Genomic DNA, 27,975 nt, shown 5'->3' with positions numbered 1-27,975 from the left:
TTAACCTTCCCCTGTGACGGCCACTCAGGTGTGTGGACTGTTGCTGAGCATGCTGGAAAGTCTATGCGCAGGGGTGCGGACTGAGAGGACGTTGGTCACACTGTGTGCATACTTTTACATACAATTGGGTGTATGACAAGAGCTTCCAATACAAATTTACGGAGGAAGCAACCGTCCTTGGATGTTGGATGCAGCTGAAATATGTTACCAACAAGCAAATATTCAAAAATAGAAGATAAAATCTATCCCTTTTGTTCAATATATTTTTTCCCAAACTGTACCACTTGGAAAAAAATGAGTGAACTTTTTTTCTTTTTCTTCTGACTGACGGAAGTCCTTGTTATTTGCTAAGATTTTCCATAAATCAAGTTTGAGCAAAGATGTGCAGATCTTGGTACTGCCTGTTGTTTTTTGTCAGTCATGCATTGAGTGTGGGATGATAACTTATTTCCTGCTATTGTAAAATAATGGTTTAATGCTTTGTTTCTGCAGATCCTATGGAAGAAGATATATTACAAGTGGTAAAATATTGCACAGATTTAATAGAAGAAAAAGACTTGGAGAAATTAGATCTGGTCATAAAATACATGAAAAGGTACCTTGTATCTTTTATCTGAACACCATGTAAAACAAGCTGGGCTGTGTACACATGACAATCAGAAGTGTAGAATATATAGAACGCTGTTCACGTAGCAAAGTAAGTTTTTCTTTTTGCAGTATTTTACTTAAGCTTAGAAGATGAGGTAAAGCCAAGATAGCCATCCAATCATATTCTAGGCAAAAATTCGTTCCTTGCATGTGATTGGGTATTGGGTGAATTTTTACTGCATTCAATAGGTGAAGTATCATTTATTTTGCCAAATCAATAACTTAAACTCCTTTAATAAATCCACTCCAGTTTTGAATTGATTTATCTGCACAACTAAAGCAACATTGGTGTTCTGGGCTCTTTATAACACACAATACACTTATCATATTATACACAATTAAGGCTTTTCTGTGTAGAAATGTTACATGAGGTCTGAGGTTCTTTTGTGATGTCTTTCTTTTTTTGACATTTGACATTTGTTGAAAGCATATGTAACTAGCTTATTTGTTTAGTAGCAGCGCTTCTACAGGTTGTGGCTGAGGAGTCAGTTTAGCAGAATGTTTTGGTTTTATTCCCCCTCTTGAAGATTGGGGCCTGTATTATGTACAGGGAAATGTTCCAGGTGAGGGTGGGGGAGCAAAAGCAGAGAGCACAGAGGAAAGATATCTTTATAAAGAGTAAGACATCCAAATTCACACTTCAAAAGTAACACAAACTACAGGAACTGAGGAGACTACTAACTCTAGTAAAGGCTCCTGCAGTTGGCAGAAAGTCCCTAAATAGCTAAATTTGGTTAATAAATGTCACAGCAAAAAATGGCAGGAGACTTCACCTACTACATTAGTTGTTGGAGCCTCTGGAGTTGCAGGTTATTAGGTTCCAGCCACATTTCTTCTTTAGTTCTTTCATTCCAAGTGTCATTATTTTTATTCCTTTAGGGGCTCTCTAAGTATTGCTGCTATACAGCAGAGACTGAATTTCATTAATAGTAAAAATAATAGATGTGTCTGAGCTTCCATTACTAATACTATCACGCACCAAGAATCCTGAGCTTGTCACTCATTCTACCTTCATTTGTTTTCAGGTTAATGCAGCAGTCTGTGGAATCTGTTTGGAATATGGCGTTTGACTTCATTCTGGACAATGTCCAGGTGGTTTTACAGCAGACATACGGAAGCACATTGAAAGTTGTTTAAATCTTCACCGCGGGGCATAGGAGCCTGAAATCCTTGCCTACCTGTACCATAAGTGCTTGTGAAGTATTTGCAAACGCATGATTTTAAGGCTTCAATCATTTTACATTTCTTTTAAAAATAATTTTTGTAAATTTTCTTTCTCAAGTGCCAAATTTGTCAGTTTGCATGTAAATATTTGTGTTCCAGATTCTTTTATTGTAGTATAGAAAATTTGAAAAATGTTTGTTTATAAGAGTTTTATGGATTTTTACAGTGAAGTGTTCACAGTTGTTTATTAAAGAAATGACCAATTTACATTGTTTTAGTTATCTTTTGTGAAATGTGAAATATTAGTAACTGATTTTTAAAAACTGTTGTAAAATGAAATAAGCACAAAGTTAACAGGCAAGTTTTGATTCCACCATTGTCAGACCAAGCAATTCTAGTCATTCAGATATTTACTAGTAAGAATATACTACTCAGCATCTTTTTTTTTTTAATGATTATAAGAATCCAGTCTTCACTATAACTCCCAAAGAATCCTTCTTCCAATAACCACCACCATACAAAGCACCATCACACAAAGTATGCAAATTTTCTGTAGTTCCTAGACATATATGTTATGTGAAGTGAAAGCAACAAACAAACACCTAATGATTTACATATCATTTGCACAAACTTTTTTTAAAACATGCTTCTGAAATAAGTGAGCCCTAATAGCCATTTATTTAAAGCCAGATGCAAACCAAAGGCGCACCTTTACCAACCATTAGGTGCAGTTTGAAGTGTGAAAGGCAGCCAGAGGTTGCAGCATTTCCCCATTTTTTCTGTCCTACATAAATATAAAGGATCCATGTGAAAAATAAATCTCTATAGCCTTTAGTCATTTGAGCCATACAGCTAAAATTTGTCAACATCTGATTGCAAATTGCTATAAATAATTCTGCAAATTCACCACTAAACCAGACAATTGTAGGCATTACATTTATTGTAAATAATTTATTAAACTTTACACTTGCACAGATTTTTTTATTTTTATTTTTTTGGGTTCCATCCCGAAAGTAACAGGTAGGATATGCACTATAAATATCTGGATCTAGAAATTCACTTGTAGGAAGTATTGCCAGCAGGTTATGACACAGATACAGTTGTGTGCTTAACAGAATTTAATCAAGCCCAAGCCCTAATAAATGTACTACCACCCACTAAACTGAGCCCTTTCTTGGGAAGATGAGGACCCAAATATTTTAGGACCATCATCTTCTACTTTTTCTTAGTGGTATATTGTGTATTCCAGAAGACTGCTGCAACTCCCTTTTTTTTTTTTTAGAAATTCTTATATCTACAACTCAATTTAGTCTACATGGTCTCAGGACCAGTTTATTTGAATACCAGCAGCATCAGAGACATAATACTCAAACATACAACTTTTAACCTTAGTGAATGACACAATGGTGAACAATTTGTTAAATTAAAGTGGAACTAAAGTTACACTTTCAAAATATGGAACAAGGTAGGGTTTTATTGCAGAAAGGGACAGGCAATGTCGCTTCTGCAAAACCTATTTTTACCTGCTTGATCACCGTCCTTTTCAGTGAAAGGTTGTAGGTAGCTGGGATACCCCCTTCCCCTGCGGCTGCCAGGAATGAATGCCACTGTGCAAGAATTATGTCATCCCGGCCAGGCCAATTAAGATAAGATAAGATAAAGAAGGAAGAAGATAGCAGTGCTAATAAAAGGAAGGGGGCAGGTACAAATTGTGATCTGAGAGGTAAGGATATTTTATTGCACAATGGATAACCTGATTGCAATAGTTTTTAGGTCGACTCATAGACAAATCATTTCTAACGTGACCTACTACTAGTTGATCTCTATAGCAAATAAATATTTTAGCATACTGCATTCCACATGCGAACATATTCACTAACTTGTACTTCCAAACACAATGCAATAAATTACATCATAAGGCTCATATGCAGCCACCTGAATGAAGTGCAATGTATGATCAGCTTTTTTTTTACTTATTGCCTTAAATCAGAGCACAAAGTATTGCTTGCAGAAAATTAATAGGTCGTTTTTACTCACTGAGCTTAAATGCACATAAAATAGATTTATTGTAACATGACCAAAATGTAAGCCCCAATGAAAGCTGCACAGAATATTTAAAAACTATTAACATCAAATTATACCAAGACAAATAACATTGTCCATTTATTTTATTTCTGGCTCTGTGCGATGATTACATTGGAACTTTGTGGCGTGAACTGAAGCACAATTTACACCATTTTACATAAAGCAGATAGAAGATAGAATTTCATTACGGATACTGAAAAAAAATTCAGTAGGCACAAAGGAACAATGAACACATACAGTGCCAGGGCAACCTGCATAAATAATGTTTTAAATTTGTTTTTACATCAAAGTGATCCAAAATTCTATGCAGCAAAAATCAGATGCTGGAATGCCAATCTTACAGGTAAAAAAACTAAGCCAATTGTTTAAAACAAAAGCCAGTTATCTGAGTGTTGTGAAAAGGGTGGGCAGGCACATTGGAACTTGTGGGGGTATGTAAAACTGAGCACTGTCAAACCAGTGTAAATTCTTGGTTTCCCATGGAAAACAATTTAAAACTACTTTTTTTTCCTCCAAACCACAGGTGTAGTCCTTGGTTTCTCCCCTCTTCGATCTTCATTTCTTTACAAAATTAGAATATCAGCTGAAGCGAGTTCCAGGATTTAAAAGCATTATATGATTTCAAATACTTTTTTCAATTCGACTATGAGTTGCCAGTCTGATTTTTGCATTTCATCTCTAAACCAGTTTTTCAAAGCATCAATCGATTGACGAGTTATCTACAACAAAAGCAAAACAAGAATTAAAAAGTGTAAAGATGTCTCTTTATATCTCAACATGAATCTACAACCTAAGCTGGATGTTAGCTTTACCACACTTTTGGATGTAAAAAATGTGAGCTGTCCAAGTGTTGTGGTGATCTGCGGTTCTCAGTACTTTCCGGGTAAGTGACCCATAAGTACAAAATTTAGAAATGACGGCTTTTCTCTCACTTGTACTCATACATACCTTGCTCACAAGATGATCTGTCGCTTCAAAGTGGCGGCCAAACATTTTTGGAGACTCCCCAGGAATAGGTTCTATTTTGATACAGACTTCTTGGCCCTTTCTTGCTACATCCACAGGTTTGTGGTTCATTTCAATACTGGTTATGATGCCAATATCTACAAACTGAAAGGGCAAGACACAATATTAGATTTTTATGAAAGCAGCGGTGTACAATTTCTTATTTTACCATTACATGTAATGAAAGCTGTTCAACAAAACAATATAAGAAAAATTAGACACTTAAAAAGGTGCAAGCCTCTGTGTGTTACTGATTGGTAATATTATACAGACTGAATTTAATAATAATGGGCCATAAATGGAGCACACCGGAAACCCAACTGTGCAGGCATCATTTCAGCGAGTTCCTTTTAGGCCATAAAAATAATCCTCTTATGAACCAGTTACATACAGTGATCCAATATATAAACTTCAAGTTAGCCACCACACAATGCATGAAAAACGTTCATAGGCACAGAATAATTATTCCTTAAGTGACTTAAAATGCAACACAAACACTGGCTGACACATTCTAAATGCCAATGTTCACATCTGTTTATTCTTCAATGTCCTTGCTTGCTCTGATATTTTCATGCATATTAGAATATCAATACTGAATTTTTGTTCTTTTATTTATACTTCAGCAGAACTCCCAAATGTTTATTTCTGAATGGTCCCAAATAAAGGAATTATTTAAGCAGTCATGGTTTGTCAGTATTTAATACAAAATAACAAAAAAGAGGTACTTACATTTTTACTTGGTACACAGATTGGTGTTCCTTGTTTAACTTGCCCAGCTTCTATAATAACTCCCATGACTATTGGATCCCGAGAATTAAAAATAAACTGAGGGAGGATTCTTATTTTACATGGAAACACTGCTATGTGCCTAAAAAGAAGAAACATGGGATTAGTTGTATCTATTCTTTACTCTTTTCTATATATATTTCCCACTCATATTCAGAAAGCAAACATTTGGGTAAATAAACAGCTGGACCACACCGCAATATATTGCACTCAGTACTTGTAACTGCAGGTTCATGGAATAAAGTAGTGAATGCATTATGGAGACAAAGCAATGAAGCCTTCCGTTTTGTATGGAAGGTGTGCGATATGCCTGCAGGCACCTCTAAACATGTCGTATGTGCCCCCCCCCCATACAGAATAAAAGGTAATGGTAGTACAATGAACATTATTAAGAAAAGGCCAGTCCTTACATTGCACAAACCAAGTTTTGATGTAACATAGCAAATATATCACTCACTTGAATTCTTCTTGTTTTTGTTTCTTGTAATCCTGTCTGTATTTTGTGAAGGCGTCAAACAAGTGGTAGATAATTTCAGCACTAAAAATCCGAACACCTAAACTATCCGCCATTTCCTGAGCTTCTCTCTCAATTCGCACATCAAAAGCTAGAATCACAGCATACCTGGAAGAAGAAAAAAAAAAAAACATCACGTATTAGGCATCAATCAAAAGCTACCAGCTACTGATCTTACCCCAAAGACAAGTCAGTTCTTACCCAAAGACATCCAGAAAAAAAAAATTATGGGTGTAAAACTACAAAGAGTATTCTTCATATGTATTAAGGCGTATGGCTCTCCCACTAAAAACATTTACCAATAAATCTACTTTTAGTCATTTTAATGAAAAAGATATCAATTTTCATGTACATCTGAACACATCCGCAAACAGTGGTCACAATATATTTCCTTAGAGTTCCACATTTCCAGTGTGGCCAACCAGTAGCCAGTGAATTGCCCCATGTTTTGGTCAGTTTCACTAATATGCATTAGCCAGAAGCTTAAAGTAGTAACATGCGTGCTGCTAATGGAAAGAAAATACTCACTGAGGATCATGCTCCAACATTACAGAAGCTTTCATGACATCCTTTTTATGAACAGGTCCAATATTAATTCCAGCATACTAAAGAGGGGGGAAAAAAGTGTTAGGATGGTACATGTAATGTTACAAATAATCATATACAGTAGTCACCATAAAGGGAGTTACTCTGCTACGGAGTGTATATTTGTCTTGTACATTCACTCTATTCAGTTTAGCATAAAGTGGGGTTTTAATAACTTATCAACTCACACTTAGCCTTAAGGTGCAGTCACCAGGAAGGTCATCTCATTACTGGTGTCACTACATAGAGAGTCTCTGACCTGGAGAAGTATGTAGGGCTAGAATTCGGATTTCAGTTGCTTTCTGATTACTCTCAGAAAGAAACTCTGCAGGAAGCCAGGATCACAAAGACAACAATAGAGCTCCTTGCAGCTTTCATATTTATTTTTTCTAAACAGCAAGGGGAGTTTTCCATGATATAGCTTTTTCCAATGGGATTTTGTGTCATGTTTTTATATTATTTTAGAAAGAAATATGCAAGTCTCAGCAATTGCTAATTATGTAGAAAATAAGAGTTCCACATATATATAGTATACCCACATAGAACATGAAACTCAGCAGAAACAAAAAGCAATTACCTCCCGAAAAACGTATACAGACCATGCATGCAAAGACGCACGCACACATACACACACAAATGTAATTAGGAATATTTTAAGCATAGAACTCCTGAAGAAAGGTAACAGGCTAAAAAGCTTGCCATATACTGTATTGTAGCCATGGAGATAGGATTTGACACTTACTGGCACTTCTGAGGTCTTCAGAAATTCAAGCAGCGCCTCCAAGGAGCCCAGTGTGGAAGCTTGCACGTAAACACCCTTTTCTTCCAGTTTGATGGCATTTAAAGTCTGTTTCAGCTCATGGATGAGCTCGTCCTAATAATAAATATATAAATTGATTGATAAGTGATGGTGAGCTAGCCACATTGGCCCAATGTAAGTAATGAAATAAAACTACTGCATATACAACTTACTCTCAGGACTGGGATTTCATCTTCCTTGTGAGCAACCATCAACGGTAAACCAGCCAATGTTTTCTCCAAGTCCTTACCAAGGATCTTGACTCCTTGAGCTGCCAGCACTTCTTTATGTTTCTCATATTGATTCTAAAATGTGGAAACAGAAAATGTTCAGCTCCATGCTCCACCTCCATATACAAGTTTAAATCAAAGCAAACATATGGCACCTTACCTTTACTCTTAACTCTTTCATTGGGGGAGGAAGGAGAAGACCACGGATTTGTGTTACAATGGGCCCCTCCACACCTGGAACAATAACAGTGTCCCCTTCTTTTAGCCGACCATTGATAAGGATAACATCAATGGTTGTCCCCATGCCTGGTAATGCTTTTACCTGGAAAAGGGGGAGATAAATTATTCAATGGCAAAAAAAGCAATGTGAGAGACAATGAAGGAGTGTATTATGTCCTTACCTCCATTACTTGGGCTCTCAGCTCTTCTGAATGAGCCAGTCGCTTACTAAGCATTGTCTGTGTGAGATCCACCAGAAGGCTGATCAGATTCCCCATACCATCTCCAGTATGAGCAGAAGTGGGAACCAGAGACACAAAAGTGCGGGGGTCTTTATTCTCATAAAACAAAGCTGCATTCAATCCCTTTATTAAAAACACAAATGACAATAAGTTATATGATGTTCCATTTATAATTTACATATGCAAAGCTACACATAAAAACTTAACCATGAAAAAATAAAAGCTTCATCATTTTCATAAATTCTAGATAATGGAGAAAGTGTTACCTGCTGAGCAAATTCAACAATGATGGCCTTGGTCCGCTCTTCAAACTCATCTTTTGTGTTTTTCTTCTGCTTCTTTAAAGTGGCAGCGACGTCTGTCTCAGGGCTCTTCTTCCAGTCATATAACCTGTCAATCTGAGGACATTCAATGCATCAACAATCACAAGTTGGTTTTATATCACTTTGTAAAAGAACGCACTATATATTAAACAAATAGAGAAATTTAAAAAAAACGATTTCTTACTTTATTTAAAGCCACAATGAAAGGACACTTCTTATTCTTCAGTAAATTTAAAGATTCAATGGTCTGTGGCTCCAAACCGTGCATGATATCCACCACAAGGATGGCAATGTCACATAATGAGCTTCCACGATTCCTCAGGTTACTAAGAAATATAATCAGAAATATATACTCAGAAATGGTCATTAACTAGCTCAGCAAGACCAGCACATATGTACACAGCTCAAATATGTTCAACATCTAAACACTGAGTTACAGTGAACCTTTTTTCCCAGTAGGGCATGCTACTGTCTGCTTGATATTTCCCCTGCTCTGCATTTCAGGTATTTCATCTGGATGGTCATCCTCACTAAGGTCCAGCATGTGGAATGGTAATTCCTTCACATTCCCCCCTTCCCACCTAGTTGTTTACTTTCAGGTATGTAGGATATGTGACTCACCACCTCCTACAATGTGGTGCTGGATTATTAAGCATTCAGGCACCAGTGCTGTCATGTAGGAGGGGGGAAAAAACCCAGTGTCATTTTTAACTAGACTTGGATCTAGCATGGGCTTACTCTTTACTCCTGTGAGCCAATTGTGTTGTGGACTTCCCAAAGGAAGTAAAAAATAGACAGCTTCTGGGGAGTTGTATGGGGTAAAATGTGTGTGTGGGGCACACTTGTTACAGCTTTGCTACTATGGTTCAGCCGTAAGGATACAGGTAAGTATCTCAGCAGCTTTTTCCCATTTGGGCAAAACAAATAGTAGCTTTAAACCCAGCCTAAACATGATATATCCTACAAGGATATTCAGCACAAATGTCAATTACATACTGAACATCAAGGTAAAGATTTAGGTGGCTGCTTAAAAAAATATTAGGAATACCTGAAAGACTCATGCCCAGGAGTGTCAATGATCAGCATTCCTGGAATCTTCATGTTTTCCCTGTCAAACTGAAAAAAATACCAACAATTATGAGAAGCATGGTAATAGTAAAACACTAAACATCCGATAAACACAATCATATCAGAAGCATCTATTCTCCATTGTTAACATCTTCACTCAGCCACAAAACGTTAAAAATATTCAGAATTTCAATTATGGAGTGAATAGGAAAATTACTTGCCAGCTGATCATTTGCAGTTGTCTAACATACTTGTATAAATAGGCATTGCCCACAAATATTCAGTCTTTGTACATTGCAGAATAGACTAAAAAAATAAAAGCAGAGATTCCCTGCAAACAAATTCTTCAAATATCTGCCGATACTACATATATGCAGGCATTCCCTCATTTCTAAGCATGGACTAGTGACCAGGGACTGTGCAGGTGTCATACAACATATGTATGAGAATCAAAGTTGGAAGACTAGTCACTCTTGACTTTCAATCCCTCTGCAGTCTGCCTCACAACACAATCATGCAACCACAAACATATCCTTGCAACAAAACTTACATTTTTAACCATTTTTGTCTGTTCCTTTAAAGCATCCAGAGGGACATTTGTTGCTCCAATTTGCTGAGTGATTCCACCAGCTTCACTGTCTTGTACATGAGTATGACGCAGCTTTTAAAGGAAAATGAACAATAAAACAACAATGCATTTAATGTGCCTAATAGAAAAGTGAAAATAAATATAATTAAATGTAAAAGAATAGACAATGCAGTCATGACTGTAGTAAACTACTAAGAGGAAAATACCTTGTCTAGGATTTTGGTCTTCCCAGTGTCTACATGGCCAAGCACACATATGACTGGGGCGCGTAGAACTTGCATATTTACAGTTCTCTGATTCTCAAGACGTCGTTTCTAAAATAAAAACACAGCGATACATTCAAATTCTAAATTATATTGGGTTAGATTGAAAATTACATCTACTGAATGGCCAAATGCATGTAGGGTTCCATTTCATTTACACCTATGCCTACACTGTGTTCAGCATATGGGTAGCAGTTCTAAAACCGCATTAAAGAGTAGTTTATGCAGCTTATATAAAATCCTGACATTTATTACACACTTTAGTCATTTAGGTTGGTTTCCAAAATATTTCCATCTCTGACCGGCCAAAATATGCTGCAGCTTTCAAGAGTATCAGCTTTGTTTTTTATTTGAGAAGTACCTCAATTCTCCTCTTGGCTTTATCATACGCCCGCTCTTCTTTGGTGCGATCATCATCAGAGTCAGATTCGGAATCTGAACTTTGCTCTCTCGCAGACTTCTTTTCAGCTGGTTTGGAAGTTACAGGCCGGGACTCTGCTGGCTTCTCATCTGAAGACTTTTCATCTTCACTGCTCTCCCCTTCTTCCTCTTCATCATCATCATCTTCATCACTTTCTGCCTCATCTTCCTCATCTTCATCCTCTTCATCGTCCTCTTCCTCTTCATTTGTTTTTTCCTGGACTTCTATGTGGACTTTTTTTGTGTCTGAAGACCAGAAATCACAACAAACAATAACAAATCTCTTTGTGTTTAAGGGGTTTGTGATGTCGGGTATACTAGCCAAATCTAAATGTTAAACCAGTTTTTCCATCCACATCATAAATGTCATACTTTAACAATCATTATTCCTTATATTTTACACTTCTAGTGGCATCTTTACAAATATTAGCATACACAACTTTAACAGAGGAGAACATAATGTTATTGTATGTAAAAACAGACCTTTCTCATCTTCATCACTGACTCTGGCTTCCCAGTCATCCACACCAGCATCATCTTCTTCTTCTAAGGTGTTTAGACATCAAATTAGAAACAAAGTAATGAAAAGAAGAAAATAATTGAAGGTAAAATAACGATATAAAATGTATTTTTTTATACTTACTTGCTGGCGTTAAAAGAGAATGTGTTTAATAAAATGAAATCTGCTTAATTATTTCAGGCCTCTCCCTTTCTAGCACCCCCTTGTCACACAACATTGTGTGTAATGAATATAGACGTAGCAGCTCTCATTTATTAGCCCCTCCATCCTTGGTGCAAGGACAGTAAAATTATAGACATTTCACAAACAGACAGCCAAGAAATACGCACAACCATTTCACCTTTAGTAATAAAGTACCAGTGTAAGGAGCAAATAGTTTATCTCTCTACCTATATATTTACATTTAAATATATAAATCACTTGGAATTCTATCCCTTATAGGGCAAACTGAGCCAATCGATGGAGTTTTATCTTTCCTATATTCTGTAATGGAAAAAGTCCAATACAGGTTTTTAAGAAAACCTGTCATAAAAGTAATGTAGGAGCTGCATACGACAACTTTTAAAATTTCATGTGTTTAAAGATTACTGAATCTTCTTTCCTCTCAGCTATGATGATAGATTAGCTGAACTGAATCTATTTTCCCTTGAGAAGAGACGTTTACGGGGGGATATGATCACCCTGTATAAATATATAAACGGTCCATATAGAGAACTCTCTTCCTGATTATTCACTTTGAGATCATTACAAAGAACAAGCGGGCACTCTTTGTGTATGGAGGAAAAGCGGTTTAAGCTCTGGATAAGGAAGGGATTCTTCACTGTAAGGTCTGTGAAAATGTGGAATGAGCTCCTTCAGGAAGTAGTTTCAGCAACTACTATAGATTGCTTTAAGAAAAAGCTGGATGCTTTTCTAGAAGCACAGAATATAACTGGGGATTAAAGCTTTAAAGTAAAAATAACAGAGATTGTTGATCCAGGGAACATCTGATTGCCTCATGGAATCAGGAAGGATTTGTTTCCCCCTGTTGAAGCAAATTGTACCAGGGTTTTTTTGCCTTCCTCTGGACCAACTATGTCTTATAGGGTTTTATATCTGGGATATGTTTATTTCCCTAGTGGTTTAACTTGATGGACTAACTATGGCTAACTATGTAACTTTGAAGCCTATTAGTCTTTCTTCACCACTTGGCCACCTGGAACAAGCATGCACAGATGCCTCGCACTAAATTTTATGAGGGCAGACCTGAAGCTTTATTATTGAATCCCTTGAAAGTAAATTATGCCATTGGATGAAACATTAACAAAACTTGCAGCAGTTTGATTTTTCTTGGAATACTAGCTGTACCTGATACATTCAAAGAGTTAGTCCATCCAAGTGTGCTTTTTTTCCATGCTAAAACAGTCTTAACTAAAGCTATGTGAGATTGATCCTAAACATTTCATTCAATAAGTATAAAATCAGACAAACATTTGCACTCCAAGACTGTATAGTGTATGGCAGATAAAAAGAAGATATTAAATGTATAATCAGTTCTAGTAATATTAAATCTAAAATCAAACACAGGAGTAAATCTGCTGTCTTTCCAGGCATGAAAACAAATTCATAGGACGGGGAATTAATTTTGCAGTCAATACAATGCAGGTGTTGTTGAACTAATTTAGAATAAACCATTTAGTAGGTCAAATTTGATTTTTAAAAAAATAATGTTCAGAAAAGAGCAGTGCATAGGTGAATTTAGAATAAAAGTAATGTAACAAAATTGGCATGTCCAGCAGCAATCAGGGCTTTTGTTCTTTAATAATTCTCATTGTGGACATGGTTAGTTTTCATGTCTAGCAAGGCAAGTGTTAAATGCTTAAAAAAGGTCCAACCAATTTCTAGTCAGCCTATAAAGTCAGATTTCAAAAGCTTCATATAAAGGACTATACAGCATCAAATAAATCTGAGATGCAAGCCTACACATTAGAATACACTGCAAGCCACTTTAGCTATACAATATCTATCTGCAGCCACTTACTAAGAATTTACAAGCTAATTCAAGCAAAACCTACAAAAAAACTTTTCACAACTTGGCAACAAAACAGCCATGCAAAAAGCCTGCAACTAAGTACCTTCTTTATCTGTGTCACTATCCTGATTTATGTCAGAAGTATATAATGGCTCTGGAAAGTTTGTGAAAAATAATTCAGATGAAAACAGAAAAACAAAAAAAAACCCAATCTAAAAACACACTAAAACATATATCATATACAATATACCAGGGTTGTCGAACTCCAGTCCTCGAGACCACAAAAAAAAAAAAAAAAGATTTTCTTATTACGAGTTATTTTCTGACACTTTGGATACCCCAACACCTTCCACGATTACTGTTATCAGTTAGTGAAATATTTTAAATGTGTGGATCCTGCTCCTCCAGCATTGGAGTTTTACACCCCCAAAGAGAATAATCCAACCCCAAAAAAAGTGGGCTTGATACCTCTGTGTTGCAGAAAAGAACAAAAAAATAAGCATTTTACACTCATGAAGTGTGCCATTCACTTTGAATTACACCACCAACAGACCATGTACTGAAAAAAAGTATTTTAAACAGCTCTATTGCACTAGCAGAACTTTTTCAGTTAGATCATTTATTTTTTTTGTTAAAAAGGTCACAATTTAGCATTGCTTAAAAAAAACTGTGAATATCAGCAGCACACTAAAAATCTCCGCTTTTACATCTGAATGCTAAGTAAAGTTTTTCCACCCTTTCTAGCCCCCTACATCCCCACTGAACTAAAGTGATAGCTTAGAACCAAGAGCTGGGATTCAGTGATGAAATGCAAAGTACCAGACAAAAATAAAGGCACTAGGTACATACATTTCATATATGAAGACCTTTGCAATTTGTTTCATGACAGGTATTTTAAAGAATGCATAAAAATTGGTAATCGGTGCTTCAGCAAAATTACAGAATTAAGTTCAGAAGGCATCAGTGCCAGATAAACTGCAAAAGGAATATATCGTGTATCAGCCACAAACAAGACTTATGCATAGCTATTGGCACCCATGTTTACCACAAGTTATCATCAACATATGACACATGGAAAAAACACATCTGGCTCCTAACTACAAGAAATCTATTGAACTCTAACCCTGTGTTGCTGTGGCATGGTTTTCCCTTTTAAAGTCCATAATTAATTTATTATCAGCAGGCATACTATTTGTTTTTTTTTTTCGAATTTCACAAAAAAGTATGCAATACTTACCAACAGGTTCCGTTGGCAGTTGGGGTTCCTCTTTCTCTGCCACTGGAGATTCAGTGACTTCTTCAACTGGAGAGCTCACCTCCATTGGCTCTGAAGGAATAAAAAAACAGTTTAATGTTAGTTCCAGCAGTAAATAACATGTCTTTGAAACTAAATGTAAAATGACTACGTGGAAGAGTAAGCAAGCAAAACATGCTCCAAGAACGCCATTACACACAAGCATGGTTTTTCATGTTCCTATGCATATAACAACATAATTGATTGTAAAGATATGAGACTAATATTAATGTATATCTCACTGAACCATTCTAAACAGAGGTCTTTGCGTTATGTTTCCAATACCAGATGATATCAGATTTGTCCAAGGTCAACAGAACCCAAACGTAGACCGCACAACTCTTCTGTATGAGCTTTGAACAACACAATAACAGTGAATGCTGTTAGCCAACAATAACTGGCACATAACCAGAAGAGCAATACTATTTTCGTGGTGTAGGGTGCAGGAGGTCAGCCAGTATATTTTCACACAGATCATGGGCACCTACAGTTTTACACATACGCCAACATTAGAATGTGACAGTTAAGGATTACCTTCTTTATTTGTTGTCTGCTGCTGTGGCTTCTTTTTCTTTTTGTCTTCATAAATAGGCTTCTTCCTTGGAAGAGAGTCCTTAGATGGCACTTCAACACCTGTTAGTAGATAAGTTCAGGACATCAGTTTCTATTAAATTTTGGTCTGAACAAAATGTTTAGGAGCAATTCACAGATACTGTAAAGAATTTCACAACTAGAAAAGACTTTTTGTGGGAAAAGGTCAGGCTACTATGCTGCCTGTCTCTGCTGAAAGAATTTCCCATTACTTCTGCAACTTGTATGATTACACAGGAACAATGACCAAAACAATGAATACAAGTTTGATGGAATTGCACTAAGCAATTACACATACCTTGTGCTTGAAGGAAATTCAGAGTAGCCACAGCACGCGCCCGGGCCTCTTTCTGGGCTTTTGTCAGCAGCTTCCCTTCCTTTTTTAAGCGCTCCTTTCTTTCCTTCTCTTTCTGCTTCTTCTTTTCTTTCCTTTCTTGCTCTAGTCGTTCCTAACAATGAAGAATTAAAACTGAATGAATTGGATTTTTGTTTTACAGTCTAGCACTAATTTTTTATTGAATTTAGAACAGACAAAATAATGCCAACATTGTGAGTTAAAGCACTTTGCGTTGCCGAACAGGATGGGCATCTTTACCAGCAATATGTTTACCTATTAACCCCCCTAGCGGTAATCCCGAGTGTGATTCGGGGTGGATTTAGTGTACCAAAAGCGTGATTCCTGAGTCATACAGCTTTAAACTAAAACAAAAACCCCACTTACCTTGTTCTGTCGCTGTCCCCCGCCGTCCTGCTGGTCCACGTAGGTCCTGGGGACATGTCTTGCTCCTCTGATCTGCAGCCGTGAAGTGCAGATTCGATCCATGGGGTTTCCTGGTGTGGCCGGGACTAAGCAGCAGGAAATTCAAATAATTTTGTACTGGATTCAATACAAAATAGCGGTATTGAGTCCAACACAAATAAATATTCATATATTATATAATAAAATATAATATATGTACACTTATATTACATGTTTTATTATTTTTTAAAGATTTTTGTGTTTTTGTATTTAAAGTTTAATAAATGTAATAAACATCGGTGAGTTATGCCTAAGAATTACAGCATACAATGAAAAATTAATTTCCATGCAAAAAAAAAAAAAAAAAATGGAACACCTTTTTTGCATGGAAATTTGGACAGAATTAGAACGCTAGGAGGGTAAACTAGTTACTATAGGAAGAATACACATTTTTGTGTATTAAAAAAACTAATGACTTTTCAAGAGGCTTTAGGGACCCCGAAAATGATATATGTGCGAGTAGAAAGATGAATAAATGACAATTATGTAATATATAGCTGAACAATAACAAAAAAAAAAAACACTCACCCACTTTTGGCTGACAGCAAATACAACAGAAAGCAAAATCCAGCAGCAGTTAGTCAAATTCATTCGGTCTTGTCCCTGTACTCCTTTGGTTCTAACGAACATACCTCTGCATTTATATCCATACAGATGGCACACACATCTTAGTCCAATCACCATGTTGTGTAACAAAGCAGATATTCCTTGTCCATGAATTCAGGTGACTAGCAAGGGGTGGTTACACAATTTTAATATCTCCTATACTGTTCTTGGACAATCAAGTGCTGTCACACTGTATGATGATTGGAAGGTGTCTTTGTTAAGTATACAGAGAAAAATTCTGGTGAATGATCCTGACACTCATTAGAACTGAAGAAATTGCTTGGACACGCGATAAACAGTTTTCAACATTAGAGCACAACTTCATTTAAATGTGACCAACTACTACTTAACATTCCATGACCTGGATAAAAGAGAATCTTCACAGACAACAGAAAGGAAACGCTTCATAGATAAGAATAATAAACTAAGAGTTCTTAGAGTTAGAAGAAATGTTTTTTTCATAATTCTTTTCTGACATGAAAGCTACTGTAGCATTAGAAATACATCCCAAATACCTCTTCAAGGCGCTTGGCTTCGAGCTCTTCTAGTCTTCTTATTCTCTCCTCCTCCTCTCTCTTAAGCCTCTCCTCCTCTTCCTTCATTTTAGCCAGAGCTTCCTGCATGACCTTTACAGTGGCTGAACTAGGACCCTTCTTTTTCTTATCTTTCTGTTTGTCTGTTTCCTTCTCCACCTTTTTCTTCTTTTTATCCTTTTTCTTTTTATCACCATCATCATCTGAAAATCATATGGCAAATACAGAGATTAGGTTTTGTACATAGCCCAATCTAAAAACAAAAAGAAAGGACAATAAATGTTGCAATACATATCAAACATAAGGAACAGAAATGCTGTGTATTCCGTCAACAGTTTGAGAGCTCACATCTTGCAGCCTAACTAATTTGCTTTTGTAAGGATGAAAAACTTATGTCCATAAACATGGGAGGTGAGATATGTACACACTCCAGACACATGACATTCACCCTATTTATTACTCCAGCAATGTCACAACCTCCTTGCCACTTCTAACACAGAAGGGAGGTATGCATGGACCGTGATTGCCCATCGGCATGATTCTGAGATGGCAGTCTATAACCACATGCCGCTGTGTAATTGCAGGAAATTTACTGTAGTTAGACAACTATGCTACTTTTAAAAGCAAAGAAAACAGAAAAGCAGATATGCCCTCAGATGTATTAGGTACTGGTGCTTGAGAATAAACTGCATAAGGAAGAAACTAAGCATCGTAATGACACCCTCTTACCGTCATCCATGTCAGCTGCCGCTTCAGCCTCCACTTCTACTGCAGCTGCTTTTTTGTCCTTTTGGGGTGCTGCCACGTCTTCTGGCTTTTTGTCAGGAACTGCATCCTTCACGGGTTCTTTCTTTACACCCTCAGCCTCCTCTTTTTCCTTTTGTTTCTTCTGCTTGGCCTTTTCCTCCTCTTTTTTCTTACGCTCACGTTCCTTTTTTTCAGCCTTTTTTTGAGCTGCTGTCTTGATTTTAAACTCCCCATCATCCTCATCACTTTCTACTTTAGTGGCAGGCTTAGGCTTTTTTTCCTTCTTTTTGCCTTTTCTCCCTTGACTGAACTCATCTGAATCTTCATCACTATCCCCAGGGATGTCTGCTTTCTCCTTAACCTGATCCTCAGCTTCTTCTGTGTTGCGGCCTTTTTTATTGGTGGTCTCAGTTTTACCCTTTCCTTTCTTAGTTGTTTTATTAAATGTGTCATCGTCATTATCATCATCATCACTATCTGACAGATTTTTGGGTTTTTCTGTTTTTTTGGACTTTGTATTTTTGCTTTCCATGTCATCACTGATGTCATCTTCATCATCAACACTGGCTTTCTTTGCTTTCTGGCCTTTCTTTTTCTTGTCCTGCTTTGCAGGAGGAGCTTCTGAGTCTTCAGTTTCTACCTTCTAGAAAAAAAAGGATAATTAACAGTGCTGAATATTTCAAAAATATTTTAACTGTAATTCTAAATGGCCTTTCTCTGCAAAGAAAGATAGTTAATCCTGCTAAGGGCAACAAACAATGTTGTAATGCAAAGAAACCATTCACTGCCTAACATGCCTGCTCTCCAATAATGAACCTGTATGCTCTTGTAAACATAATCCCACTATAGGAAGGGGAGCAGGTTCTTTTGGCAGGTAGTCAGTCATTTTTGTTATGGCAAGGAAAAGTAGCATGCAGCATAGTATTACAGATATTATACCTTTGGTACAGAGTCTTTATTGGTTTTGCTTCCTTGGGTTTCCAGGGATAATTCTTCTAATTCTTTCTGAATATCGTCTTCACTACAAAATAAAATGTGTTATTAAACCAACTGCGTTATGCCCTCCTGCAATTTGGAAATCACTAAAGTAATTTATAAATTTACAGAACACTTGCTTTTTCTCAACCCCAGGGCATAGAATTTATGTCCAAACATTTGATATTTTTATGTTGGCCACTACAGTATAATTTGACATGTATAACTTTGTTAAACCCATATGGGCTTAAAACATGGACATGTTAATAGATTTTCACTCAATCTGCTTTGCTTTCCACTGTTACCATACCAATGAAAAAATACTCAAAACAAAAGTGGCATTGCTACTTTGGTGCATAATAAGTTTTAGGTGTTGGATTGTAACCTAATGTCCTAACTATATGGCCACTTGCAGTATAGCAGTGGAAAATGAAAGAAGGCTGTAAAGCCTCTACTCGGCACAGAAATGCAAGCTGTCCTCCTGTAATGAAATGACTCACTCTGATCTGATTTCACTGCACACTGTGAGCTTCTCAGAGTTTAACCTAACAAACTACAGCATGTCAGAGTAAACCTTCTTTTCTGGCTGAATGACATCCAGTATTACCTATTATTTTCCTCTCCAAACTAACTGTCTATGGCCCTTCTCAAAAAAGCTCTGTCATCACCCCCCTCAATGAAGGACCCCCAGCACCGCACTGTAAGTAAGGCCAGTGATTGACCACCCACAACCTGAAGTGCTGAAGAGAGAAAGAGCAAATTGGTTGACACACAATGGAAGTGAGGAACAGGGCAAATAAAGATCCTTTTAACTATTCCCCTATTTTAAGCAAAAATGAGTATTTAACTTGTGTTTTAGGGGAGGCTGCAACAAAGTACAAGGGTACTTTTTTATTTAAATAGAGATCAGATTTTCCATTAATAAACACAACTCTATGGATTGGGAGCTAAATACATGCATGCGTCATGTGATCCATCTTGTGATCATGCGTGAGTGAATTATTGTACAAATAACTACAAAACTGAATAATGCTAAATTCAAATGCAAATTAGGTTGATAAGGGAATACAAGGAAAGTAGTAGACAGAATATGAATTTCAAATGCATTTCCATACTGCACTCATTCTCATTTTCTCTAATCCTTGGATTCAGTGGATCAATCATGTTTTGAGTATGGAACAACCAAAAATAGTTGCCAGACTAGATTTTTTAGCATCCGCTTAAACCGATCAACACATTTTTAACATTAACATATAAAAGGATGGCAGTCCCTTTTATACAACAGAAAATGTTTTGTTTTTTAAAATTTTTGGGGAGGTCTCCTTCCCATTATTTGTTTACTGCAACGGTAAAAAACTGCAGCCTCTGGGGACACTTGTGTCCAATATGCCAGGAGGTTGTTGTCTGCCCCCATCTGCTTGTGTCATTAGGGGTTTCCTATCATTGTAAAGGGAAAAAAAGCTTTAGTTCACGCATGAGCAGCGAGATATGCAATTTTTTTTTACATTTGCAAAAAGACATGCCACCGGGTCTTCTGCCAGAACAGTGCGAGTTCGGGCGACATGAAGAAGAGCACAGAAGAAAGAAGATGGTTGTGCTTGCTGTTCTGTCTAGATTGGAAAGGGAAGTTGTGACAGCGTGGGACTCATTGGGCCGTGGATGATTGAGGGCTTTTCACAGGTAAATTATATATAGTTTTTTCCCCATTAAGGTTCGCTTTAAACATTGTGGTAAAGTCAAAACCACTTTTTGTGCTCCAATCAATGTTTGGGACTGGATGATAAAACTAATGCATAGATTAATTACTTACTCAAAATCTTGCTTTTTCTTGTCTTTCTTTTTTTTCCCTTTGCCCTTTTGGTCCTTGGAAGCTCCAGCTCCTTCTATCTCTGCGGCAAGGGCATCAAGGTCAACATCGTCCTTTGCACTTTTATTGAAGAAAAAGAAAAAAAATCATTCAAGCAAACTGTAAATTAATCTAACAATCTACATCATTTCATAAAGTCAGAAGCTCAGCACTTACACTGTACTTCACAGTGAAATAACACAACACTGTTTAACACGTAACATCTAATACATTCAGTAATAGGTCAACTATTCCGAATTCCAAATAACAAACGATTATTCAGCTTCATGATACCAGATATCTAAAATAAGTAATCTGAAGAGAAACACATATCAGTTTCACACAATAAAACAATAACCACATGCCAAGTGTAAGAAACATTGAATAATGCACAGGAAAACAATAAATAACATATATAAATAGTAAGTAAATTAAACACCATTGTTTAGGTACAAATAACCTATATACCCTAACAATATAAACATTAAGCTTTATATGTTTAATAAAATACAACAAAATACACACAAAAAAAGCCAAGAAAACTTGAACAAAACATTTCTTACAGCTTGGTGTGTTCTATCCGATGACAATGATATGGAACTAAAAAGACAAAAAAACTCCTGTAATGCTGTGTTAGAGATGCTGACTGTCCTGTTCTGGTAATCAGACTCTTACAGGGAAGCACAGCCCATCTTATCTGTTTATATATTATATTCCAGAAGGTTGCAAGTGATTGAGTCAGCCACAGGGAACTTCCCAAACTATCAAATTAAATAGATTTCCCTGCTCTACATCACCCTGAGGGGAGCGTCATTCCAACTTCAGAGTGCCAGCTTTCTTAATTAGACATTTTATTAAAAAAATAGTTTTAATTCTCTTTTTCAGGAGTAACAAAAAGATCTGCAATAAACTTTTTTTCTAGAAACATTTTTGTTAGAATATCACTAAGAAAAACCTTTATAGAATAGTACCAGATGGTATTTTTTTTTTGGTTTTGGGTGGTATGGGAAAGGGTTACAACCTATGCCAGGTATTTAACTCCAAGTATGACAGAATTAGAATGTTAGACAGTTTTATGGTAAAAAATAATATATATATATATATATATATATATATATTATATATATATATATATATATATATAAATATAAAAAATAAAGCAACACACTACAAATATCCTACCAGGGTTTCCCTGTATCCAAATTTAAAACTTTTGCTTTTGGAATTGCAATGGAATTAAAAATATATGTATCCATTCTAAGTACTACATGGAACTTCAATGCCTTGTAGGCTACCAATCACTGGCCTCAGTAATATCCAAAGTAAACAAAACCCGTGGATATGACCTTTTTTTCAAACCGTCACCTAAAGAGTACCTCATGTTCCTTAGATCTTAAGATTTTAGTGTACCCTGGGAACAATAACTGATCAGGCAACTTATTACGAAAGTTGGGATAGTTATCAATATTAGCCAGAGAGATTTCTATAAAACTGAGTAGCCATTAGGGAGGAACAACTAGAAGAACAACCATTAAATGTCTTATAGCAATCGGGTAGGATGCACCTTTTTTTTTGGCTTCTAAACAACGTCTTACCAATTATGCACATGCAATTAAAATATTTTTGTTATTTTTACTTTTTTCTGTTGCATTAAAGCACATTTTTTTAGGGCTGGTAATTGGTTAATGACAAAAATTTCTGCCAAATACACAGACCTATAGCACAAATTTGCTCTGGTCCATATGGGGTTTACAAATGAGACCCACAAAGCCAATTACTTAGGCTATGTACACATGTGCAATAATTATCTTTGGAAACAAACAACTTACATCTGATCTGTGCCTTGGCTGCATTAAGAAAGAAGGGCACCAGTGAGCGTTTGTACTAACCCCTTCCTTGAGATAAATACAAAGGCTCACTGGTGCCCTTCCTTCTTAATGCAGCCAAGGCACAGATCAGACGTAAGTCGTTCGTTTACAACGATAATTTTTTTGTCTGTATTTATTCTCCCCTTGCTTGTTCTTGGGTTTAAATCCCCTCCTTTCCTTTCCTCTCCCTACCATTTTATAATTGATGTCTGCACTTTTGTTTGTATGCATGATTGTTGGTTTGTATGTTTGCTTAGGATTGTTAAATATTTTTTAAGATGGGCTTCACAAGGCCTGTAAAGGTCTCCTCTTTATTTATCAAGTTTATATTACTTGGACACTGTTTTTATACTTATTATTGTATTATATTATTATTAATACTTATTATTGTATTATATAATATATTGTCAAAATGTTTTTGATATCTGTACTTTTGTGAATAGTAATGTCTGTAAATTTTTCACTTTTTGTATGCATAATTGCTGATACTTTTGGATTGCAATGTGCCTTAGATCTGCCAAGCAAATTTCAAGGCCTGGGAAGGGCTTTTCTTTATTTAGCACTTTTTTATGTTTTGATTTACCTTGCACTGTTTGTATATTTTCATAATAAATATCTTTATTAATAAAAAAAAAATTGATCGTTTTTGACAATCGTTAAAAAAGTGAACAACCAAGATGAACAAGGAATGTCGCTGGAAACGAATAACCATTCCAGCGGATCTGAGTGGGCGACAATCGTTTATGTATTGTGTGCGCGGTCGTTCAGTGATCGTGGATGGTTCTGCGGTACACGTCACTTCCTGCATTGTTCAAACAATCGTATCTAGTGTGTGTACATTGGTGGATTATCTTTGAATGATCGTATCATTATAGCATGTACAGAACCGTGCATGTTCGTTCAAAATAGTCGTGAATAATTGTTGATCAGTCAATAATTGTTCATTTTCCAACGATAATTATTGCACGTGTGTACTTAGCCTACGTTTAGTATGCTTCTGGCTAAAATGAAAATTTACATGTGCAGGCCCAGCCGACAAGATTCTTACAAGTGCCTCTGCAGATTTGCGGCCAATATCTGGCCGGATAAATAAAAGGGTTAGTTAGTCAAACATTAACATTATTAGAGCAGTTACAAATGTGCCTAGAAAAATGAGACGGACACAAGTCCTCTGATCAGGTTACCATCCAATCCTAAACATCTCTTCCTGTGGAACAAAATTAGTTGAAAGGGTTAGAAAGCTTTTTAAAAATACCTACTGTCCTCCAATTACACAGAACAGAGCTAGGTTTAGAATTATCTGCAGATTGCTGCAATTGCTTTAAACAAGAGTGTTTAAATGAAGTGGCTGGCCCAAAAGACATAGTAAGACTATTAGATTGTGCAGGAAAATATAACTATCATATTTAAGTCACTGATTTTAAGTCACTGACCTACAACTAGCAAAAAAAAAAAATCAGAATTCCTGGACTGTATATTTGTTTTAAATACAATAATCTAAAAAGTTAGTATAAGAGCCAGGCAACTAGCATTATTAAAGGTCAATCAATTATGTATTTTAGAATTTTCCTTTTAACAGATGTCCATTAAGAATGATTTTGTGGCACAAACTGCACTGAAAATGAAGGAATGCATGGTCTGTAAATTAACCCCTAGATAGTAAAAAACCAGCAAAGATTGATTGTAATTATTTAAAGAGAAATAATCTGCCATTGTACCTAATACTATATCAAGTCAATAAACTTAATATTAGATAATGGATTTTAAGTAACCAGACACTTGTGATACACTGACACATGTCCTAAGAATACCACAAAATATATTATTTTGTGATTACAAACAAGCAAGAAGATCCAAATAAGACATCCGTGGTAATCACACATCACCGGTTTGTAGGTATTTGTTGCTTCCTACCACTCTGCCATATTAATCATCATACAGCTCTATGGATCAGAGCAGCGAATGATGGGAAGAGAAGTGTAGCTGTACTATTAACACTGAAATAGAAAATACTAAGGAATCCGTGCAATAATTACATATACCACAACCTATCCACACAAACACACAATGCATACTCAGCAGGAAAAACAAAAACCACACACAATAGGGGAGGTACTATAACAGGGGAAGAAGAGCTTTTCCATAAAGATGGGTAATCCTAGACCGGAGCATCAGAACAATTAAGAGGTGAGACTTCTCTTCCATGAGACCAGAGAAGCTGTCAGTTTACCAAATGAACTAATAAAATAATCCAAGCAAGCATATGATTCATTTTAGCAATAGCAACAACAGATGAAACCGTTCTAGGTGGAGTAAGAATGATGATCTATAGTTGTTAAAGAACATAACATAAGCTGTATTATTCACTGAGCAGCAGCAATAATTAAGTATCCATCAGACATAACAGTCATTTCACAACATTGGTATGATGTTTAAATAGGCAGAATGTACAGCTAACTATGTCTCACCTTTTATTGCACTGACTGCTAGATATGAAGAAGAACTAAAAAGCAGGTTACACTTCATATCGCTGTTGACACAGAATGAATAAAGGGAACTAGTTATTATGGATTTCACAAAGGGAAGAAATTGTGATGACGTTCAAGGTAAAGTTGATCCCAGACCAGTTGTTCAAACTAATGTTCAACCAGGTCTTGGGAGTTGGTGCCCGGAAATTAAGCACAGAATTTGTTTTATGTGACCAATAACACTTGGGTAAAAAGGTATTTTCAGCCATTTTTGGAGTGACTCTTGTAATAGATTTAGGGATGGTGTGGTAACATCTGGCCTAAGTGAAGTCACTAACCACTGGTGGTTCTATGCTGTCAAGCAGTCCTCAACTGTCCCAAAGTCCTAAAATGAATCGGAGACATTTCATGCATCGGCTCAGCGTCTTTCACTCCACAAGTTCAGCTTCCTTTGCAAGGAAACTGCACTACTCTCTAATCCTACCCAAAACACTGCAAAAAATGCTCATGACTGCTTCTGTGTGTCAAGTATTTGAAAACAGGCACTGGGGAGTGGATAACCATGGGGTACCAGAACAGCAAACTCAAGACAAACCACTAAATCTACGTGGTAATACATATATGCTTGGCGTTTTTCCCACCAAAGAATGGTGAATTTTTGAACAACTAATCTTGCATTGTATGCCCAGCAGGAAAAAATATGACTGGCTGACTAGGTAACTTTCTGCTTGTGCTGCTTACAGTGACAACAAAAACCACTGTTGTTATAAAGCCAAATGACCAGCTTGTGTGAGAGTATGGATCCATCAGGAAAACTACTAACAAAGGACAGCTTAACCACTAACCATAGAGCCAAACACAGAATGTAACTTTCCCAAGCAATGAAGCCAATCTAAGAAAGGAAGTGATAACTATATGTTTGCAGCTTAATAACAGAATAAATGTTAATTAGCAAAATGCTCACTGTTCACAGCAAGAAAACAGATGTCATGTTTTGTTTCCACAGATATTGCAAGCAAAATTACAAAAATGCTATTTCTCAGCTGTATTGCCGGTCAAGAAGATTCCTACTTTTTTTTGTATGTTACTTCTAACAGTTGTGCACCTGCACTGTAACCCTGTAACACAGGCTTTAGGTGAAGACACAGCTTTTTTGCAGACATGTTCCACTGTCTGTCAATTACTGGACTGCATGCAGGTAGGAAGGAAAGTGACTGCAAGTAATAAGCAGACCTAACATGTAACAGTAGACAAAAAATGTCAATGGTTTATTATATACTCCGCTACAGCATACCTAATGCCATTCACATATTATTTAAATCTATTCGAAGCCTAAAACAGCAAAGAATAAACCTTAAACTTTACAATGACTTTTTACTTGAGCACATTTTGTAAACGAATAAAGATCTCTGGGCAGTGTCGTCGCCCCTCCCTCCAAGGTCATTTTAGCAAGCTGTCATTGCCATGCACTGAGGGCATGTTGCCTAAATCTCGTGCAGGGTGCCTGGGTTCTGAAGCTGCAACTTCAGCAAGCACACCGCTGACACCAGCAGCCATCTGAGTGACATTCTTCCCATTGCCTAGCAATTTAGGCAGCAGTCATGTCCTAAATATTGGCAGGGGTTCCCCAAGACCTGAAAGTTTTTTGTTTAGGGGTTCCCCCATGGTAAATAGATTAAGAAGGCTGCTTTAAAGTGCTGTGGTATCTTACATCTGGGTGAGTACTGCTGACCTCCATGCGATAAATACTCCTGACCCCTGCACTGTATGCACTCTATCCCCAACACACACATATTTTCTATTGAGAAAGCTGGCGACTGTTGCCTCAGCCCACCTGTTCATATTAGACAACGATATGGCACAGAGATCTTCTCTAGGCAGTGAAATCAGCAGGATCCTTTTCAGGATGTCAACAGTAAATGATGACCTTCATTTCCCATTACATAGACAACAGATAAAGGGATCACCTATGAAGACAAGGCTCCTTCTCAGGTTATTACCAAGTGAGAACAGCCCCACCACTCAGTCCATATAGCATACAGATGTGACAGAGCAAATTTCTATGGGCACTAGAGGGGACCAGGGTGACTCATCCAGGGTATAAACAGCTGTCCCCTTGTCCCCTTTACATTAGGAGGTGCAACATGGACCAGGTACAACATGGTCACTTTATCTACCTGCCTATATTACATACAGACATACCTGCAGAATGGAATGGACACCAAGATGTCTCTCTCAGGATATAAAATTCCAGTTAATGGCTTTCTCAGCCCCCATCTGCATCATCAGGTTATAAAGGGATCTGTTTTGAGCAGTGGAGAGGACCTAGGTGTCTCCTTCAGTATATGAACAGTCGGAGATGGCGGTCTCATCCCAATATACAGAGGTGACAAAAGGATCTGCTATGTGAGGTGGAGGGGACCAGAGTCTCGCTCTTAAAGCGTACCTAAACTCAGAAATTTAACTTTACATAAAAGGGTAGACAACCCTTATATGTAAGGTAAAAATTCTGTTTGGGTTTTTTTTTTTAAAAGGTTGCAGCACCACCCCCTAATTCTCGATCGTCTAGGCGGTCGAGAATGAATGGAGCGCAAAGCATCCCGGGATGCTCTTGGGTGCTCCTTTTGCGCATGCCCAAGAGAAACATTTGCCAATCTCATACATGCGCAGTGAGATCGCCAAGTTTTTTTCAAGCTACATCACCCAATCTGGTGCCTGTGTCGGGTGACGTAAGAAGAAGTGAAGATAGTGCCACCCGGCGCGCTGGCGTGGAGACG

General features: G+C 36.9%; 2 protein-coding genes across 5 annotated transcripts in view; one reads left to right on the top strand and one right to left on the bottom strand.

Moving 5' to 3' along the window:
- REV1 (REV1 DNA directed polymerase) overlaps positions 1-2,079 on the top strand; it is a 35,126-nt gene extending 33,047 nt beyond the window's left edge. For all 3 annotated transcript variants that reach the window (XM_072413342.1, XM_072413336.1, XM_072413339.1), the window contains 2 exons: positions 493-595; positions 1,674-2,079. In XM_072413342.1, the coding sequence (XP_072269443.1) occupies positions 493-595; positions 1,674-1,785 (215 nt within the window). In that variant the 3' untranslated portion in view covers positions 1,786-2,079. The remainder of the gene's footprint in view (positions 1-492; positions 596-1,673) is intronic.
- A 1,775-nt stretch (positions 2,080-3,854) lies between these two features.
- Positions 3,855-27,975, bottom strand: part of EIF5B (eukaryotic translation initiation factor 5B) — a 25,603-nt gene continuing 1,482 nt past the window's right edge. Inside the window, exons 2-25 of one of the 2 annotated variants that reach the window (XM_072413350.1) lie at positions 20,827-20,943; positions 18,981-19,062; positions 18,024-18,684; positions 17,277-17,497; positions 15,655-15,805; positions 15,300-15,398; positions 14,709-14,798; positions 13,575-13,625; positions 11,424-11,486; positions 10,882-11,186; positions 10,464-10,571; positions 10,219-10,329; positions 9,649-9,716; positions 8,785-8,926; positions 8,544-8,675; positions 8,218-8,400; positions 7,977-8,138; positions 7,760-7,891; positions 7,530-7,661; positions 6,731-6,807; positions 6,146-6,310; positions 5,632-5,770; positions 4,846-5,007; positions 3,855-4,616 (exon numbers count right to left, since the gene is read on the bottom strand). In XM_072413350.1, coding sequence (XP_072269451.1) covers positions 4,509-4,616; positions 4,846-5,007; positions 5,632-5,770; positions 6,146-6,310; positions 6,731-6,807; positions 7,530-7,661; positions 7,760-7,891; positions 7,977-8,138; positions 8,218-8,400; positions 8,544-8,675; positions 8,785-8,926; positions 9,649-9,716; positions 10,219-10,329; positions 10,464-10,571; positions 10,882-11,186; positions 11,424-11,486; positions 13,575-13,625; positions 14,709-14,798; positions 15,300-15,398; positions 15,655-15,805; positions 17,277-17,497; positions 18,024-18,684; positions 18,981-19,062; positions 20,827-20,943 — 3,661 coding nt within the window. In that variant the 3' untranslated portion in view covers positions 3,855-4,508. The remainder of the gene's footprint in view (positions 4,617-4,845; positions 5,008-5,631; positions 5,771-6,145; positions 6,311-6,730; positions 6,808-7,529; positions 7,662-7,759; positions 7,892-7,976; positions 8,139-8,217; positions 8,401-8,543; positions 8,676-8,784; positions 8,927-9,648; positions 9,717-10,218; positions 10,330-10,463; positions 10,572-10,881; positions 11,187-11,423; positions 11,487-13,574; positions 13,626-14,708; positions 14,799-15,299; positions 15,399-15,654; positions 15,806-17,276; positions 17,498-18,023; positions 18,685-18,980; positions 19,063-20,826; positions 20,944-27,975) is intronic. The other variant, XM_072413354.1, reaches the window with a different exon arrangement.

This window comes from Pyxicephalus adspersus, chromosome 1, assembly GCF_032062135.1.
Source record: "Pyxicephalus adspersus chromosome 1, UCB_Pads_2.0, whole genome shotgun sequence".
NCBI lineage: Eukaryota > Metazoa > Chordata > Amphibia > Anura > Pyxicephalidae > Pyxicephalus > Pyxicephalus adspersus.
This window is presented reverse-complemented; position numbering and strand designations above follow the sequence as displayed.